General features: G+C 44.2%; 1 protein-coding gene across 1 annotated transcript in view; it reads left to right on the forward strand.

Moving 5' to 3' along the window:
• Window positions 1–15,798, forward strand: part of dnah10 (dynein axonemal heavy chain 10) — a gene marked incomplete at its 5' end in the record, with an annotated part of 50,409 nt that overhangs the window by 33,407 nt on the left and 1,204 nt on the right. Inside the window, 23 exons of the mRNA XM_083773101.1 lie at window positions 23–220; window positions 1,028–1,189; window positions 1,664–1,838; window positions 2,395–2,576; window positions 2,945–3,081; window positions 3,163–3,380; window positions 3,751–3,972; window positions 5,048–5,195; window positions 5,334–5,613; window positions 7,154–7,383; window positions 7,809–8,082; window positions 8,657–8,761; window positions 9,180–9,334; window positions 9,418–9,572; window positions 9,659–9,842; window positions 9,954–10,154; window positions 10,815–11,024; window positions 11,583–11,678; window positions 11,921–12,092; window positions 13,576–13,707; window positions 13,820–14,031; window positions 14,454–14,621; window positions 15,351–15,531. Of these exons, the coding sequence (XP_083629227.1) occupies window positions 23–220; window positions 1,028–1,189; window positions 1,664–1,838; window positions 2,395–2,576; window positions 2,945–3,081; window positions 3,163–3,380; window positions 3,751–3,972; window positions 5,048–5,195; window positions 5,334–5,613; window positions 7,154–7,383; window positions 7,809–8,082; window positions 8,657–8,761; window positions 9,180–9,334; window positions 9,418–9,572; window positions 9,659–9,842; window positions 9,954–10,154; window positions 10,815–11,024; window positions 11,583–11,678; window positions 11,921–12,092; window positions 13,576–13,707; window positions 13,820–14,031; window positions 14,454–14,621; window positions 15,351–15,531 (4,197 nt within the window). The remainder of the gene's footprint in view (window positions 1–22; window positions 221–1,027; window positions 1,190–1,663; window positions 1,839–2,394; window positions 2,577–2,944; window positions 3,082–3,162; window positions 3,381–3,750; window positions 3,973–5,047; window positions 5,196–5,333; window positions 5,614–7,153; window positions 7,384–7,808; window positions 8,083–8,656; window positions 8,762–9,179; window positions 9,335–9,417; window positions 9,573–9,658; window positions 9,843–9,953; window positions 10,155–10,814; window positions 11,025–11,582; window positions 11,679–11,920; window positions 12,093–13,575; window positions 13,708–13,819; window positions 14,032–14,453; window positions 14,622–15,350; window positions 15,532–15,798) is intronic.

Here is a 15,798-nt window from a genome sequence, read left to right on the forward strand (position 1 = left end):
CGCACGCCATTAATTGCTGCAGGAAAGAGTCCAATGATCCCCAAGTCCCATTTGGAGGCAGTGATAGCCCACGTGTGCATGGTCCATCGCTCTGTGGGAGAGTACAGCAGAATGTTCCTGCAGAAACTCAGACGCAGCAACTACGTCACTCCCAAGAACTACCTGGACTTCCTCAGCACCTGCGCCAAGCTGCTGGAGGACAAGGACCAATACATTCTGGGTGAGTGAGTGGTAGATCAGCTGATAGTCTCACATAGCCAGACAATCTCCCAATGCTACGTATTTAGAGTCTGGAACTACACCTCCCGAAATCCCGAGTAAGGAAGTTTTCGTCCACGAAAATATATTTTAATTTTTAAAATATCTTTACATTTAACTTTTTAATTTCCATTCCTGCTAAGCAGCAAGCTATATATGCTTAGGTGATTTCTATTTATTATATTAGCATAAATCTGCGTGACTGTAAAGTCGAAGTGAAAGTGGGCAGTAGGCTTCACTTTATCGATTACTCATGACGATAGAGAGTGCTCCAGACTGTGTGACGGTGCAAATGTAAAGGACAAATTGAATGTATGTTTCAGTGGGAAAGTTTTTACTTAAGTACTGTACTTAAATACACTTTTGAGGTATTTGTACTTTATCTACTCAGCTACATCTCAGAGGCAAATATTAAACTTTTACTCCACTACATTTATTTGAAAACATTAGTTACTAGTTACTTTGTAGATTTTGTTTCTTATTACAAAACATACATTAAGCCCGTTACACCTTTCTGCCATTTGAAAATAGCCGATCTACAAGCTCACAATGCATCAAAAGATATGTATACGTTTGCAAACTTGTGAAATGGGACAACTTGTGAAATGGGACATACAATTACCTTTGTAATTTTACTCAAGTAAATTTTGAATGATTGTAATTGTGGTATACCACATTGTGGTATTGATACTTTTACTTAAGTAAAACAATGAGTTTATATGACTAAAATCATGTTTCTATTTGCTTTGATGTTTGATCTCTCATGCAGCTCAGTGCAAGCGCCTGGAGGGGGGTCTGGATAAGCTGGACAAGACCAGCGTGCAGCTGGCTCAGCTCAATGGCAAGCTGGCAGAGCAGAAGGTGGTGCTGGCGGAAAAGTCTTCCGCCTGTGAGCTCATGTTGGAGGAGATCTCCACCAACACCACAGTGGGTCAGTGTTCTTCTGTCAATCCCTAGACTCATTCAAAACCGCTCTCAAAGAGCACCTACTGTACGGGCGTCTGCAATTTGAAACTGGCCCCTGTAAAATAAAATAAAAGTCAAGTTTATCCTTTCCACACTGTACATTTCTTCCCCTTTTTAACTATATGGTGATTAAACTTTTTCATAGAAGTGTGTATTTGCGCGTCATTAAATGTCCTGATGAAATTAAAATGTAGGACCCTTATGTAAACAAGTCTTTGTGCTTTTTGGTTCTATCCTCAAGTAGCAGTTTTTGTAGTTTTGTATTGACCTGTATACTTTCGTTTCGTTTGACGTGTATCCATTCTGCATACTGTGAAATAAAAATGTCAATGAAAGTGTGAACACGTGCACACTTTGACACGCACGCATGCGCACAGACACGCGCAACATCTTTGGCTATTGGCGCGGCAATTCATGTTGACACTTTCCCTCCTTCCAGCTGAGGAGAAGAAGGAGCTGGCAGAAGAAAAAGCCAAGGAGGTTGAAGATCAGAATAAAGTCATCGCCATCGAGAAGAAAGACGCAGAGAGTTCCCTGGCTGAGGCTCTGCCAGCCCTGGAGGCCGCCCGCACTGCCTTACAAGGCTTGGAAAAGTCTGACGTCACTGAGATCAGGTGCTTGCCCCTGGTTCAATGCTCCTTCTTGTTCTGAACATCAACTTAGCTGTGTGGGTGAAATAATTATAGGAATTGTATGTTTTGTGTTTTTAATTACTTGTCAAAAGTTGCTTTATCTTGTGAGAATATCTTTTGATTTGATTTGATTTGATTTGATTTGATCATCTTTATGTTGAACCTTCAGGTAAAAACATTAAATAATAATAATAATAATAAAAACCCACAACATATCAAAAGTCCTAAGAAATCCCAGTGGTAGGTGATGGTAATCTATATAAGGCAACATTTTCAACATTTCATTCTGCTTAAAGTAGCATACGTGATTACGTGTCATGTGTAAAACTAGGGAGTTTTCATGATTCTGAATCCATTGCAAGCATTTGTTATGCACGAAAAACACTACTTGGGCTAAAAACGGCCATAGCCGTCATCACAAATGTGATGGTTATCACATTTGGGCAAGTGGTTATGGACGTTTTTACATTTTTATTAATATTATCCTCTGTGTCCTATTCCTCCCTATACCTGTCTTGCTTGTTGTCCTCCTCTTCAGATCCTTCGCCAAGCCGCCCAAACAGGTGCAGGTTGTGTGTGAGTGCATCCTGGTCATACGAGGCCACAAGGAGATCAGTTGGAAGGCGGCCAGAGGGATGATGTCAGAGGCTAACTTCCTGCGCTCACTGATGGAAATGGACTGTGATGTCATCAATTCCAGCCAGGTCAAGACTGTAAGAGGTATGTAGCTTTACCCCGGTTATTGGTACCCATTTTGACCTGAGATCAGATTCTAAAAATGTCTTCTACATACTGACAGTTTTCTGAAAAAGCTATGTTTCTATGTCAGTCGTTCTTCGATTTTTCAAAAATAGCAGACCTATAAGCTCGTAGCGCGCCACTCGGTGGCACGCTATGAGCTTGTAGATCTGCTATTTTTCAATAGCTAAAGCATAACATAATGCTAACACCAAAAGGGGTTCCCGCCCAAAATGGGTTAACTAAGAAAGGAATGATAACAAACCCATTGCAAATTTTAACGTTCATGTTGCATAAAATCCTCTAATTTGACATTGGTTGTAAATAATGATGAATGCCATTGTCCTCAGGCTTTCTAAAGAACCTCAACACTAGTCCTGAGGAAATGCAGGTTATCAGCAGGGCCGGCTCAGGAATGCTGAAATTTGTGGAGGCGGTCATGGGATACTGTGATGTTGCCAGGGAGATCAAGCCCAAAAGAGAAAAGGTAAAACTCTTGCCTTTAGAGATAAGGCACAATACACATCACATGATGAACACTGTGACTGATGTGCATTGAATTCTTTAGGTAGCACGCCTGGAGCGGAACTTCTTCGAGAGCAAACGGGAGCTGCAGCGCATTCAGAATGAGCTCAGTGCCATTCAGAAGGAGCTGGGCTCTCTGAGAGAGAAGTACGACGGGGCCATGGGGGAGAAGCAGGTGCTGCAGGAGGAGGCTGAGATCATGCAGAGGAGGCTGACGGCTGCCGACAAACTCATCTCTGGTCTGGGCTCCGAGAACAAGCGGTGAGCCGAGCGGATAGATCATACGCTCAACAGAATGTGTCCCCCACAGTCTGACTTCTCCTGGTCTTCCTCATGTCCACATCTTCATCTTCCTCCCCAGTGGTTTTCAACCCTTTTCATATCAAGGTCCATTATTTATTTGGCATTTGAGCCTCGGATTTTTACTTAGTATAGTGCAATGTATTTCTATTGATACTTTTACTTAATAAAAAAATTATCATTCCGGCCAATTAGAATTTGCGTCCTTCGTCTTCAATGTTTGTGTTAGGACAATGTTTGTGTTTACACAAACCCTCAAAGCTGGACAAAAAAATAAATAAAATGGAGTACTTATTCCACCACTGCTCCTCCCCACCCCTCCCTTTCTTAGCTGGGCACTGGATTTAGAGGAGCTGAAGCAGCGGCGCTCCCTCCTCCTGGGTGACTGTCTGATGTGCGCTGCGTTCCTGAGCTACGAGGGGGCGTTCAACTGGGACTTCAGGAACCAGATGGTCCATGAGGTGTGGGAGAAGGACCTGCTGGAGAGAGGAATCCCTCTGAGCCAGCCCTTCAGGGTGGAGAATCTGCTGACCGACGAGGTGGAAGTCAGCAGGTGTGTGTGTGTGTGTGTGTGTGTGTGTGTGTGTGTGTGTGTGTGTGTGTGTGTGTGTGTGTGTGTGTGTGTGTGTGTGTGTGTGTGTGTGTGTGTGTGTGTGTGTGTGTGTGTGTGTGTGTGTGTGTGTGTGTGTGTGTGTGTGTGATGGATACACATCCATTTTTACACTCACAGTCAAATTTACACTCAGTATACGGTATTCTATTTCAGTGGTATTCAACCCATATCAAGGCCCATTAGCCATTATTGTCTCCACCAGGCCGAAGGCATGGGGAGAGAGTATGTTTTTCACTTGCTGTGCGTGAGTCCGTGTGTGTGAGTCTGTGTCTGTGTGTGTGTCTGACCATCCGTCCGTCCACCCGGTCGGTGCCAGATTTTGCAGGCACAGTCCCTGGATTCCACAACGGCCTGTTATAGCGCCACCAGGATGCCGACTTTTGAAAAACACATTTGTTTTATATTACTCCTCCAGATTCTGTCCAAAAATCCCGCAAATCGTTACACACTATCTCTATATTCATGTTTTCAAGACGGATCTGTCCGATATTTCATATCCCACCCTTTTCACATTGGCCTGTTATAGCGCCACCAACAGGTGGATTTTTGCAAAACACATTTTTGCAACCCTTTTCACATTGGCCTATTATAGCGCCACCAGGAGGCCACAACCTGACCTTCCCTGGTGGAGACCTGTGCCCGGCCCCTGAGGGGCACTTTATCTAGTTTATTCTGCATTTGAGCCATGTAGCACCATTTGATAAGATTTAGCCTCTCAGACCCAAAACTAAAGAATATTTTGTTTAACAGTAAACAGTAAATGAACAGTAATGCAGATGTTTTTTTTTTTTTTAAAGTAACTCTTGAGAGCGTAAAATGAAGCCAAATGGACCCATGTGGCATTTGATTTGATTTGACACTCTCAAGAGTTAAAGATCTATAAGGGTCCATGTGGTTACCGACTTTGCATCATTTATCTGGGGTCCACCTGGAACCCCCTCAAGGACCACTGGTGGTCCCCGGACCACTGGTTGTTCTATTGTACTGTATATATTGAATGAAACCTTTTTGACAGGTGGGGATCAGAGGGCTTGCCTCCAGATGAGCTGTCAGTCCAGAATGGAATCCTCACCACCAGAGCCAGCCGTTTCCCCATGTGCATCGACCCGCAACAACAAGCACTCAACTGGATCAAGAAAATGGAGGAGAAGAATAACCTCAAAGTACAGAAAACTTTACAGTCATGAATCTTTTCCTACTTGTGTTTTTTTTTTTTTTTTTTACAGATTCTTAATAATCTGACAGCAGTGCCAGTATCTCTAAACACAGATTGCCATACCCATGCATCCGTTTTCCTATAGATCTCCTCCTTCAGTGATCCAGACTTCCTGAAGCAGCTGGAGATGGCCATCAAGTATGGCTTCCCCTTCCTGTTCCAGGATGTGGACGAGTACATTGACCCTGTGATTGACACCGTGCTGGAGAAGAACGTTAAGGGAGCAGAGGGCAGACAGGTCATCGTGCTCGGAGACAAGGAGGTGGACTACGACCCCAACTTTAAACTCTACCTCAACACCAAGCTGGCCAACCCCAAGTACTCCCCCTCCGTGTTTGGAAAAGCCATGGTCATTAACTACACTGGTGAGTGAGCCTCAGCCATGCCAAACGAATGTTTATGTCCGCGAGGGGTAAAACAATTCATCAAGAATCCATTAACCAAGAATCCATTATCCATTAAGTTCAGTCAGATAACTCACGAATAGATTGAACAAATATTTATAATAGAATGAGAATTCATCAAGAATCCATTAACCAAGGATCCATTAAATTCAGTCAGATAACTCACGAATAGATTGAACACATATTTATTATAGAATGAGAATACGTGTGCAATGCATGCATGTATAATACTTTATCTTTATATTTATTATAGAATGAGAATATGTGTGCAATGCATGCATGTATAATACTTTATCTTGGCGTTCGGCTCTGCTACATTTTCTCCCTGCTCGACACAATTATACAACCATCATTAACCATTAAGAGCAGGGAGATAGATATACAATAACAATCGAATGACATGTGGGTCTTGCACAGTATATCTGACTGAACTAACTCTGCAAGCTATGTATCATTAGTTCACTTCACCCCCCTCAAAAATACTAATTTTCTATCAATTACACACCCCATAATAAGTTGATGAGCAGTCAGAGTCTCTGGCTGGACCTCCAATTGACCGATGACCCGGTCATCAAATTATTGGCTTAGGAATGTGATACCAAAACAAAACACTCTCCATGAATTCAAGGCTTCATGGGGTGTGTATGTGTAATTGATAGAAAATAAGTAATTTTTTGGGTGAACTACTCCTTTAAACCAGCTCAGCGGTCTTGTGGTTAGAGTGTACGCCCTGGGACTGGGAGCTCGGGGTTCGGGGTTCGACACCCGGCCGGGTCATACCAAAGAAAAATGGGACCCAGAGTGCCTCCCTGCTTGGCACTCAGCATCAAGGGTTGGATTGGGGGTAAGACTACTATAGTAGAATATATAGCAATACTAGCGTCATGTCCAGGGGGTGTACTTGTACATCATGTCCAGGGGGTGTACTTGTACATCATGTCCAGGGGGTGTACTTGTACATCGTGTCCAGGGGGTGTATTTGTACGTCAAGCTATACCTCACACTACAGAAACAGGAGATAGGCTCCTGTCCTATGGGCCTCATGGCTCGGCAAGACTTACTTACACCTTTTAAACACTATATTCAATAAACTTTATGGGTTTATGTGAAAGCTTTCAAGATTTCCAAGTGGGCCGTAGACCAGAACAGTTTGGAAGCCACTGATCTATGTCCATTATTAAACATGCATTTGTCACAGTGAAGCCCATCACACACCGTCTGCGACCGCCGCGCGTCAAAACAGCCGCCTCCATTATTTTCAATGAACCTATCGCACACCGGCGGCGTCCGACGCGCACTGGCGCCTCACCTGTCGCGCAGATAGAACCAGTTCTATCTTCCAGGCGGCGCCGCGCGGCAACGCGTCGCGCCGCGTCGGACGGAGCCGGTGTGTGTTGGGCTTGACACTGAAGGGCCTGGAGGACCAGCTGCTGAGCGTGATCGTGGGCTTTGAGAGGAGTGAGCTGATCTATGTCCATTATTAAACATGCGTTTGCCACAGTGACACTGAAGGGCCTGGAGGACCAGCTGCTGAGCGTCATCGTGGGCTTTGAGAGGAGCGAGCTGGAGGAGCAGCGCGAGCGTCTGGTCCGAGACACCAGCGAGAACAGGAAGCTGCTGAAGGACCTGGAGGACTCTCTGCTCAGAGAGCTGGCCAGCTCCACAGGCAACATCCTGGACAACACAGAGCTGGTCCTGACCCTGGAGGAGACCAAGGCAAAGACTAGCGAGGTGATGAGTCTTCATTAGGGCTGCATGGGGCTAATTCATGACTTAAACACGAGTCCCTCGTGGCTCTATACTAGTCTGATTATGAAGTGCCAGGGACGTAATCCCGTATCCCCGACATCTTTGCACTGAGTGCCAGGGACGTAATCCCGTAATTAAAAAAATAAACATTTTTTCTTTTTACTTTTTTTTTTTAAACGCCCTCTCTTTTTTTATAATGGGAGAATTGGCACTCAGAGCCTAAACTGGTGACCACCAGGTGGCACTGAAGGAGTTTTAACCATGTGTATACTTCATTGTACATGCCGATCTACAAGTGATGCCCTATAGTCTTCATGTGCAGTACCATATTCACACGGTTCATACTTGGGGCAGAGGGTCATGCAGCTCTTCTACCTTTCTATCTCTGAATAAATGTGCCCCATCAGGTGTCAGAGAAGCTCAAATTGGCAGAGATGACCTCGGCGGACATCGACAAGCTGAGAGACGGCTACCGTCCTGCTGCCAAGCGCGGAGCCATCCTGTTCTTTGTGCTGTCAGAGATGGCTCTAGTGAACAGCATGTACCAGTACTCCCTAGCTTCCTACCTGGAGGTGTTTGACTTCTCACTGCGCAAGTCTCTGCCCGATTTCACCTTGCCTAAGAGACTGAAGAACATCATGGACACCCTGACTCATAATGTTTACAACTACGGCTGCACAGGTTTGATTGATTGATTGATTGAAATATTTATTAACAGTTTGCAGAATTACAGCACATTTCAAGCACAAACTCAATACAAAGACTGTGACCCAATTAATCATTACACTTGTTTAGAAGAGGGTCCACCTTGTTCAATTCATCAAAACATTTAGAGACGTACAAATAGACACTTCTATATAGTCAAAGAACAGAACGGGAATTCATCATATTAAAGTGAGGTAAAAAGGGAAAAGAAACATATACAGTGAGGGGAAAAAGGGGTGGGCGGTGGGGGATTCAGATTTTACAGGGGCCAGTTTCGAATTGCAGCCGTCCTTTGAGAGCGGTTTTGAAGGAGTCAAGGGATTTGCATGTCTTAATGACTGTAGGTAGAGCGTTCCACATTTTGGTGGCATAGGAGCGAAAATATTTTAGTCCCTAGTTTGTGCCGAATCTGGGTTGTACATGGTTCGCACTTCCTCTGGTGTTGTGGGTACTGTGAACCCACACGTCAAGGCAATGGTACATACATCAACATTTTAGACGACCTTAGGCAGCTGAAGCACTACCTGCCTGTTTTTCTATCCTTTTCTAGGTCTGTTTGAGAGACACAAGCTGCTCTTCTCCTTCAATATGATCATAAAGATTGAGCAGCCGGAGGGAAGGGCCCCTCAGGATGAGCTGGAGTTCTTCTTAAAGGGTGAGATTACACTGACAGTATAGAATCTATACTGTATATATAATACATCAATATACGTCAAATGTTGACTAGACCACACTCAATACTTTTTATGTAGGCTACTGTGTGTGTGTCCAGTGTGTGACACTCACAAACAATTCAGAGCCAACCCTTGTATGCACTCTGTCAGTAGGCCACAGAAGTACCTCCACTAGCACTACAACACAACTTTTACATAGGCTACTGTATGTTTTATACTTTTTAAAATATTAAACTTACATTTCATAATGGAAGGTGTGATCGGGTTGAAACCTTGAGTCATACATCACACATGACTAAAGTCACAGGCTGGCCACATGAAGTCCCAGTCCCAGATTAGGACCATGCCGTTCCTATGTGGATCCCAAGATCCTACATTTTCTTCTCCCTTCTGTTTAAGGTAATCTGTCTCTGGAGAAGAGCAAGCGTAAAAAACCATGCGAGTGGCTTCCAGACCAGGGGTGGGAGGACATCATGAAGCTAGCAGAGCTCTTCCCTGAGTGGTTTGGCTCTCTGCCGGATGGTGTGGAGAACAATCCCAATGAGTGGATGGCAGTAGGTGATCGCGCTCACAGGAAATAGCAAGTTTTTGATTGAATGGCATGACTGACTAATCTGTTCCTTCATCGTGTCCCTAGTGGTTTGACCTAGACAGGCCAGAGCAGGCTCCCTTTCCCATGAAGTACAAAGACAACCTGACAGCCTTCCAGGAGCTGCTGTTGTTGCGCTGCTTCCGTCTCGATAGAGTCTACAGAGCCGTCACAGACTACGTCACTGTCACCATGGGCGAGAAGTGAGAAATGTTTGGTTCTGCAGGTTCTAATTAGGGATTAGAGGTCAGAAATATTTATTTCTCTGTTAACTGCTTGTTCTGTTCAGATATGTGCAGCCGCCAGAGATCAGTTTTGAGGCCATCTATGAGCAGAGCACACCAAACTCCCCCATCGTGTTCATCCTGAGTCCAGGCTCTGACCCAGCCAGTGACCTAATGAAACTGGCCGAGAGGTCGTCCTTTGGAGGAAACAGGCTTAGGTTCCTTGCTATGGGGCAAGGCCAAGAGAAGGTAACGGAGAACTATCTTTGTATAAATCATTAATAAGTCATGGTGTTTTGGAAGTCTGAATTGAACCCTTCAGTTTTCACAGCAGAGTTGCTTCCCTTTGTGTGATCCAAGGTGGCACTGCAGCTGCTGGAGACAGCAGTGTCCCGTGGTCAGTGGCTGATGCTGCAGAACTGCCACCTGTTGGCCAAGTGGCTGAAGGAGCTGGAGAAGTCCCTGGAGAGAATCACTAAACCCCACCCTGACTTCCGCCTGTGGCTCACCACCGACCCCATCAAGGACTTCCCCATCGGCATACTGCAGAAGTCTCTAAAGGTAACACTGTTGAAACCTGGATAGCTGAAACGATGATACTTCTGCACTGGAAACATAGGCATCTTTTACATGTTTAGGTTTTTACTTTCTTTCTTTTTTTTCTTTTCTTTGATGTCTCTAAACTTAAGCCCAATTAAACCACACCAAAGGGTCGGGACAAAACGTTTTTTTTAAGTCAACCACACCAATGCAACTCCTTACAGCTGAGTTGCATTGGTGTGGTTTACATTAAAAGCGTTTTGTCCCGACCCGACCCTATGGTGTGGTTTGGGCTTTAAGGTGAAACGCCACCCCATATGATGCATCTTGTAGAAACCAGTACTATGATCTATACATTTAGGACCCTATCTTGCGCCACCCATTACCCCTTATCCCTAAACGTATTTAAGTGCTAGCATCATTTTTTACTATAAAAAAAAAAAAAAAATCATTTTGAAATAGTTCAACTAGCCGATCGGCTATTTGAACTATTTTAAAAGTAAGTAAAAAATTGCAAATACGTTTAGGGATGAGAGGTAAGGGCCTTTAGTATCCAATAGGTCTCTATGTTACTGAAGCACTGAACAAATAAACAACTAAACATTTGCTTTGGAAAATCATCAAGGAGCATGTTTGTCTTTCATAATGGCATCATTCTATTTATTATTTTTAAATGCACAGGTGGTGACAGAGCCTCCTAATGGTCTGAAGTTGAACATGAGAGCAACGTATACCAAGATACCCCATGAAAGGCTCATGACATGCCCACACCCAGCCTTCCGTAGCCTGGTCTACGTGCTGGCCTTCTTCCATGCTGTCGTGCAAGAGCGGCGCAAGTACGGAAAGATCGGCTGGAATGTCTCTTACGATTTCAACGAGTCAGACTTCCTGGTAAGGCAGGGCTTCTCCATCTGTGCGTCGGGAGGATGATTAGCTTAACCCATTTAGACCTCTGCTCTGAAAGAATATATATTCAAAGATTTGCACCACATTTTTACGATGTTTATAAAATAGCAGATCTACAAGCTCATAGCGCGGCACCGCTGCTATTTTTCAATAGCTAACATAATAACATAATGCTTAAAACAGGGGTTACCGCTCAACATTGTTTTCTCACTCAACAGTAAACAAACCAACATACAGTATAAGTGTATACAGGGTATCTGCACATTTCTAAGTGAGTCAAATTAAGGACTTTGAACACCTTTTTAACTCTGAAATGAACTTTTAATTCAAAAGTAATCAACAAACTATATACTATAAAACTTGGTCAAACATTGGCCAAATTGTCAAATACTATCGTTGCAAGGCGTTGTGACCTTGTAGATCAGCTATTTTCACAATATGTATCTGTGGAACCGGGTCAAACTGCCTCAACTACAAGTGCTTGTCAGGGTGGGGGTCCCCACTGTTCTGTGCGTGTTGAAAATGTATAATTATTCTTTATAGGTGTGTATGGAGATCCTGGACACGTACCTGACTACAGCACACAACCAAGGAGACGCCAAGATACCCTGGGAGAGTCTGAAATACCTTGTTGGCGAGGTTCGTTTAAATCAATTGTGTATTGTGTATCGTGTACTGTGTATTGCTGTGTATTTGCTCTATACTGTGTTTACTGTTTTATCTGTGCATAGGACCCCCTCTAAAATGAATGAGATGCTGCATCTCAAAGGGCTATCCTCTCAATACATTCTGACCAAAATTCGGACAAATTTAAACAATAATGCTTCTTGTATCCAGTTTCTCTGGTATTCAATATCTGGGTTTTTGTCTGCTTTCCCTAGGTGATGTACGGAGGGCGAGCTATAGACAGCTTTGACCGCAGAATCCTGAAGGTCTACATGGATGAATATTTTGGCGACTTCATCTTTGACACCTTCCAGCCTTTTCACTTCTTCCACAACAGAGAGGTGGACTACAGGATCCCTCCCACTGGACTCAAGGAAACATACATTGGTCAGTTGCCGTTGTATATTCCCTTGTTACTTGCGCAAGCAGAGCGCGCAAGTAATAATTTCGCCCGGTCTTCGTTCACCGTGACAGCCAAACCGCCATTTGATGTGTATGCAAAGAAACAGCAAATCCGTGCCTGGTTTGCTGGGACCAGATTACATAAATGACCATATGTCTTACATCATCATTTAGAGCTAGTCATACGTATACTATATACATAATCAGTAAAATAAAATAGCAAATTGTGCCTGATCTGCTGGGACCAGAGTACGTGGTGTGTATATGTATGACTAGCTCTCAATGATGACGTAAGAAATATGGTCATTTGTGTAATCTGGTCCCAGCAAACCAGGCACAAATCTGCTGTTTTATTTGCATACGCATCAAATGGCGGGTTGGCTGTCACGGTTGTTGGCGCAAAGTAACCACAGTATACCGCTAATCAACTTACAACTACATACTCTATATAGTATATGTATATGTATACGTGTGTCTTACGTCATCATTTAGAGTTAGTCATACGTATACTATATACATAATCAGTAAAATAAAATAGCAAATTGTGCCTGATCAGCTGGGACCAGAGTACGTGGTGTGTACATGTATGACTAGCTCTCAATGATGACGTAAGAAATATGGTCATTTATGTAATCTGGTCCCAGCAAACCAGGCACAAATCTGCTGTTTTATTTGCATAAGCATCAAATGGCGGGTTGGCTGGCACGGTTTTTGGCGCAAAGTAACCACAGTATACCGCTAATCAACTTACAACTACATACTCTATATAGTATATGTATATGTATACGTATGTCTTACGTCATCATTTAGAGCTAATCAACCATACTTAATAATACTAGGTGTTTACATGCATAAAGTAGATAGGTAGCAAATAGTTACACCTAATAATTAGACATTTCAAACGTTCCTTCACAGAGATACTGAGATTCCACAGTTTACCGAATAATTATACTGTATAACATATTTTAATTCAGTTTATATACCTTTTTTTCATCACATATCAATGATTTATTTTTCTTTAAAAAACTAAAAAGAAATCCAGAATAGGCTATATCTACATCGATAAAACTGTATTTCTTATATAGATAGAAACTTGAACCATACTTAATAATACTAGGTGTTTATATGCATAAAGTAGGTAGGTAGCAAATAGTTACACCTAATAATTATACATTTCAAACGTTCCTTCACAGAGATACTGAGATTTGACAGTTTACAGCGGTCGAAAGTACTTGCACGCTCTGCTTGCGCACTAGTTGGACATTTATGGCCTACTAGTGTGCAACAAGCAAGTATGCACTCGACAGAGTGCAGTTCTAGTTAGTCCTGTGGGGGGAAATTCAGTTTATAACTTCACCCAGCTGATGGCTGCTCAGATGGTTATGAGGAGTGTAGTCAGTAGTGTAAATCAGTAATTTGATTTCCAACGCCATCGCTCATAACCTTTTTCTTTCTTTCGGCAACACAGGGGAGATTGAATCCCTCCCCTTGACGAACACACCAGAGGTAATGGGCCTGCACCGCAATGCTGAGATAGGATACTACACACAAGCAACTAGAGACATGTGGAGCCATCTCATGGAGCTGCAGCCACAGACTGGTAATATTCCTGGTTCATAATTACTGGCACAGGGCGCATCTGATATCTTTCCCGTCATTGCTTCTTCATTAACTCCATACTCTCTCCATCAATCCATCCTTGATTCCTTCAGGTGAGTCAGGTGGCGGCGTTAGCAGGGAGGAGTACATCAGCCAGGTGGCCCGGGACATCCAGAACAAAATGCCCAAGGTGTTTGACCTGGACGTGATCCGCAAGACGCTCGGCCAGGACGTCTCGCCCACCTCTGTGGTTCTGCTGCAGGAGCTGGAACGCTTCAACAAGCTAGTGGTCCGCATGAGGAGCTCTCTGGCTGAGCTGCAGAGGGTGAGGAGAACGGACAGTGGAGCGAAGAAAGAGATAAACAAGTTAACTGCCACCGTGGCGATCGAGGGTAGTTAGCTGCGCCAGACAGAATTGGGCAGCTTACAATGTTTTCACATCCGGTTTCCTCGCTCGCAGACCTCCATTGTAAGAAACGGCTCATGTTAGCATTAGCTCACACTGTTTATCTTTCGCCGAAACGTTAATAATAGTTAGTAATAGTTGATGATGAAAACCACGGACAGCGCTCGTAGTTTCAGAGAGAAGAGCCAAAGAAGATCCTACTTTTAATGGGACCCTATGGGATGCGCCTGCACGTTTTCTGGTGCTGGGGGGTGACGAAGGTGTTGCCTAGCAACCGGGTCAGTGTTTGGCATAATACTCCGTTAAAATCAGCCAAATTGTTAACTTCATGTGTCTCCCAGGCCCTGGCAGGTGAGGTGGGGATGAGCAGTGAGCTGGATGAGGTGGCACGAGCCCTCTTCAATGGGCAGATCCCTGCCATCTGGAGGAAGTTGGCACCTGACACTCTCATGTCCCTGGGCAACTGGATGATCCATTTTGACAGACGCCACAAGCAGTACAGCTCCTGGGTAAGGCAGGACTCACTCTAACACTGGTGACCCAAAATACGTTTGAAACAGTTTGACACTTACCTTACCATTTGGGTCATGGAGTGAAGCTTTAATCTACAACTAGCAAGCACCCAAGCACTGTTTGGGTGTCCAGGCTACACCCACTCTTTTCATATTGACACTGTTGGGCAAAAACCTCCATATTTCATGTTTTTTTTTCCAATTAATACCAGATTTTATACATTGTCGTATAACAGTCTAACACCACGCATTCCGTGCGTGTGTGTTGCAGTACTAGCCTGGAAACCAGACAAATCTGCCACAAGAAAACAAAATCCCTGGGGAGATTGGTCTGGCACTCCTCAGTTTGAATTGCATTTTGCTCACTCCAAAGTTGTGGGTGACCAATCAGAGCCCACCTTTTTGCTGTGACGTTAGAATCGGTTTGTAACCGCCGCTTGGAAATAAATCTTCCACACTGAAGTTCCAGACTAATATTTACGCAGTGATATTAGTCTTGACATGGCGGGCTATCGCAGTGCGATCTGACACACGCACACGCACGCACGCACTCACGCACGCTCGCTCGCTCGCACGCACACACGCACACACACACACACACACACAAAATGTGCGCTTCCACCACAGAAGAATCATCCACAAAATGTGCACACCACAGAGGAATGTGCGTGTGGAATTCTCTCAATTGTATATATCGATGGTGTATGTTCTGTGTTTGTCTGTGAGGTGGATGAGGGAGAGCCAAATGTGATGTGGCTGTCAGGGCTCCAAATCCCAGAGTCCTACCTGACTGCCCTGGTCCAAGCCACATGCCGGAAGAACGGCTGGCCCCTGGACAGATCCACGCTCTACACACAGGTCACCCAGTACCGTAGTGAGGACCAAGTCAACGAGAGACCCGGACAGGGTAAGAAAATAATGTAGAATTAATGATGCTATTAATATTGCTGAAAATCCACCACGGTATGACTTTGTCAAGCGTCTAGAGTCTCTAGAGACGAACACGATTGGCAAATGTTGGAGGGAGGCTAGGGAAGCCGTAGCCTCGCAAGTGGCCAGACGCGAATCTGCCGGTGCAAAAAACAAATTTCTCTCTGCAGTGTGATATTAGTATGGCCAAGCGGCAAGCCAGGCTAGGGAAGTGAACTGTCACTGTATAGGTATTCCTATGAGC

This window comes from Protomyctophum parallelum, assembly GCF_964188405.1.
Source record: "Protomyctophum parallelum genome assembly, chromosome: 9".
In the NCBI taxonomy this organism is placed as follows: domain Eukaryota; kingdom Metazoa; phylum Chordata; class Actinopteri; order Myctophiformes; family Myctophidae; genus Protomyctophum; species Protomyctophum parallelum.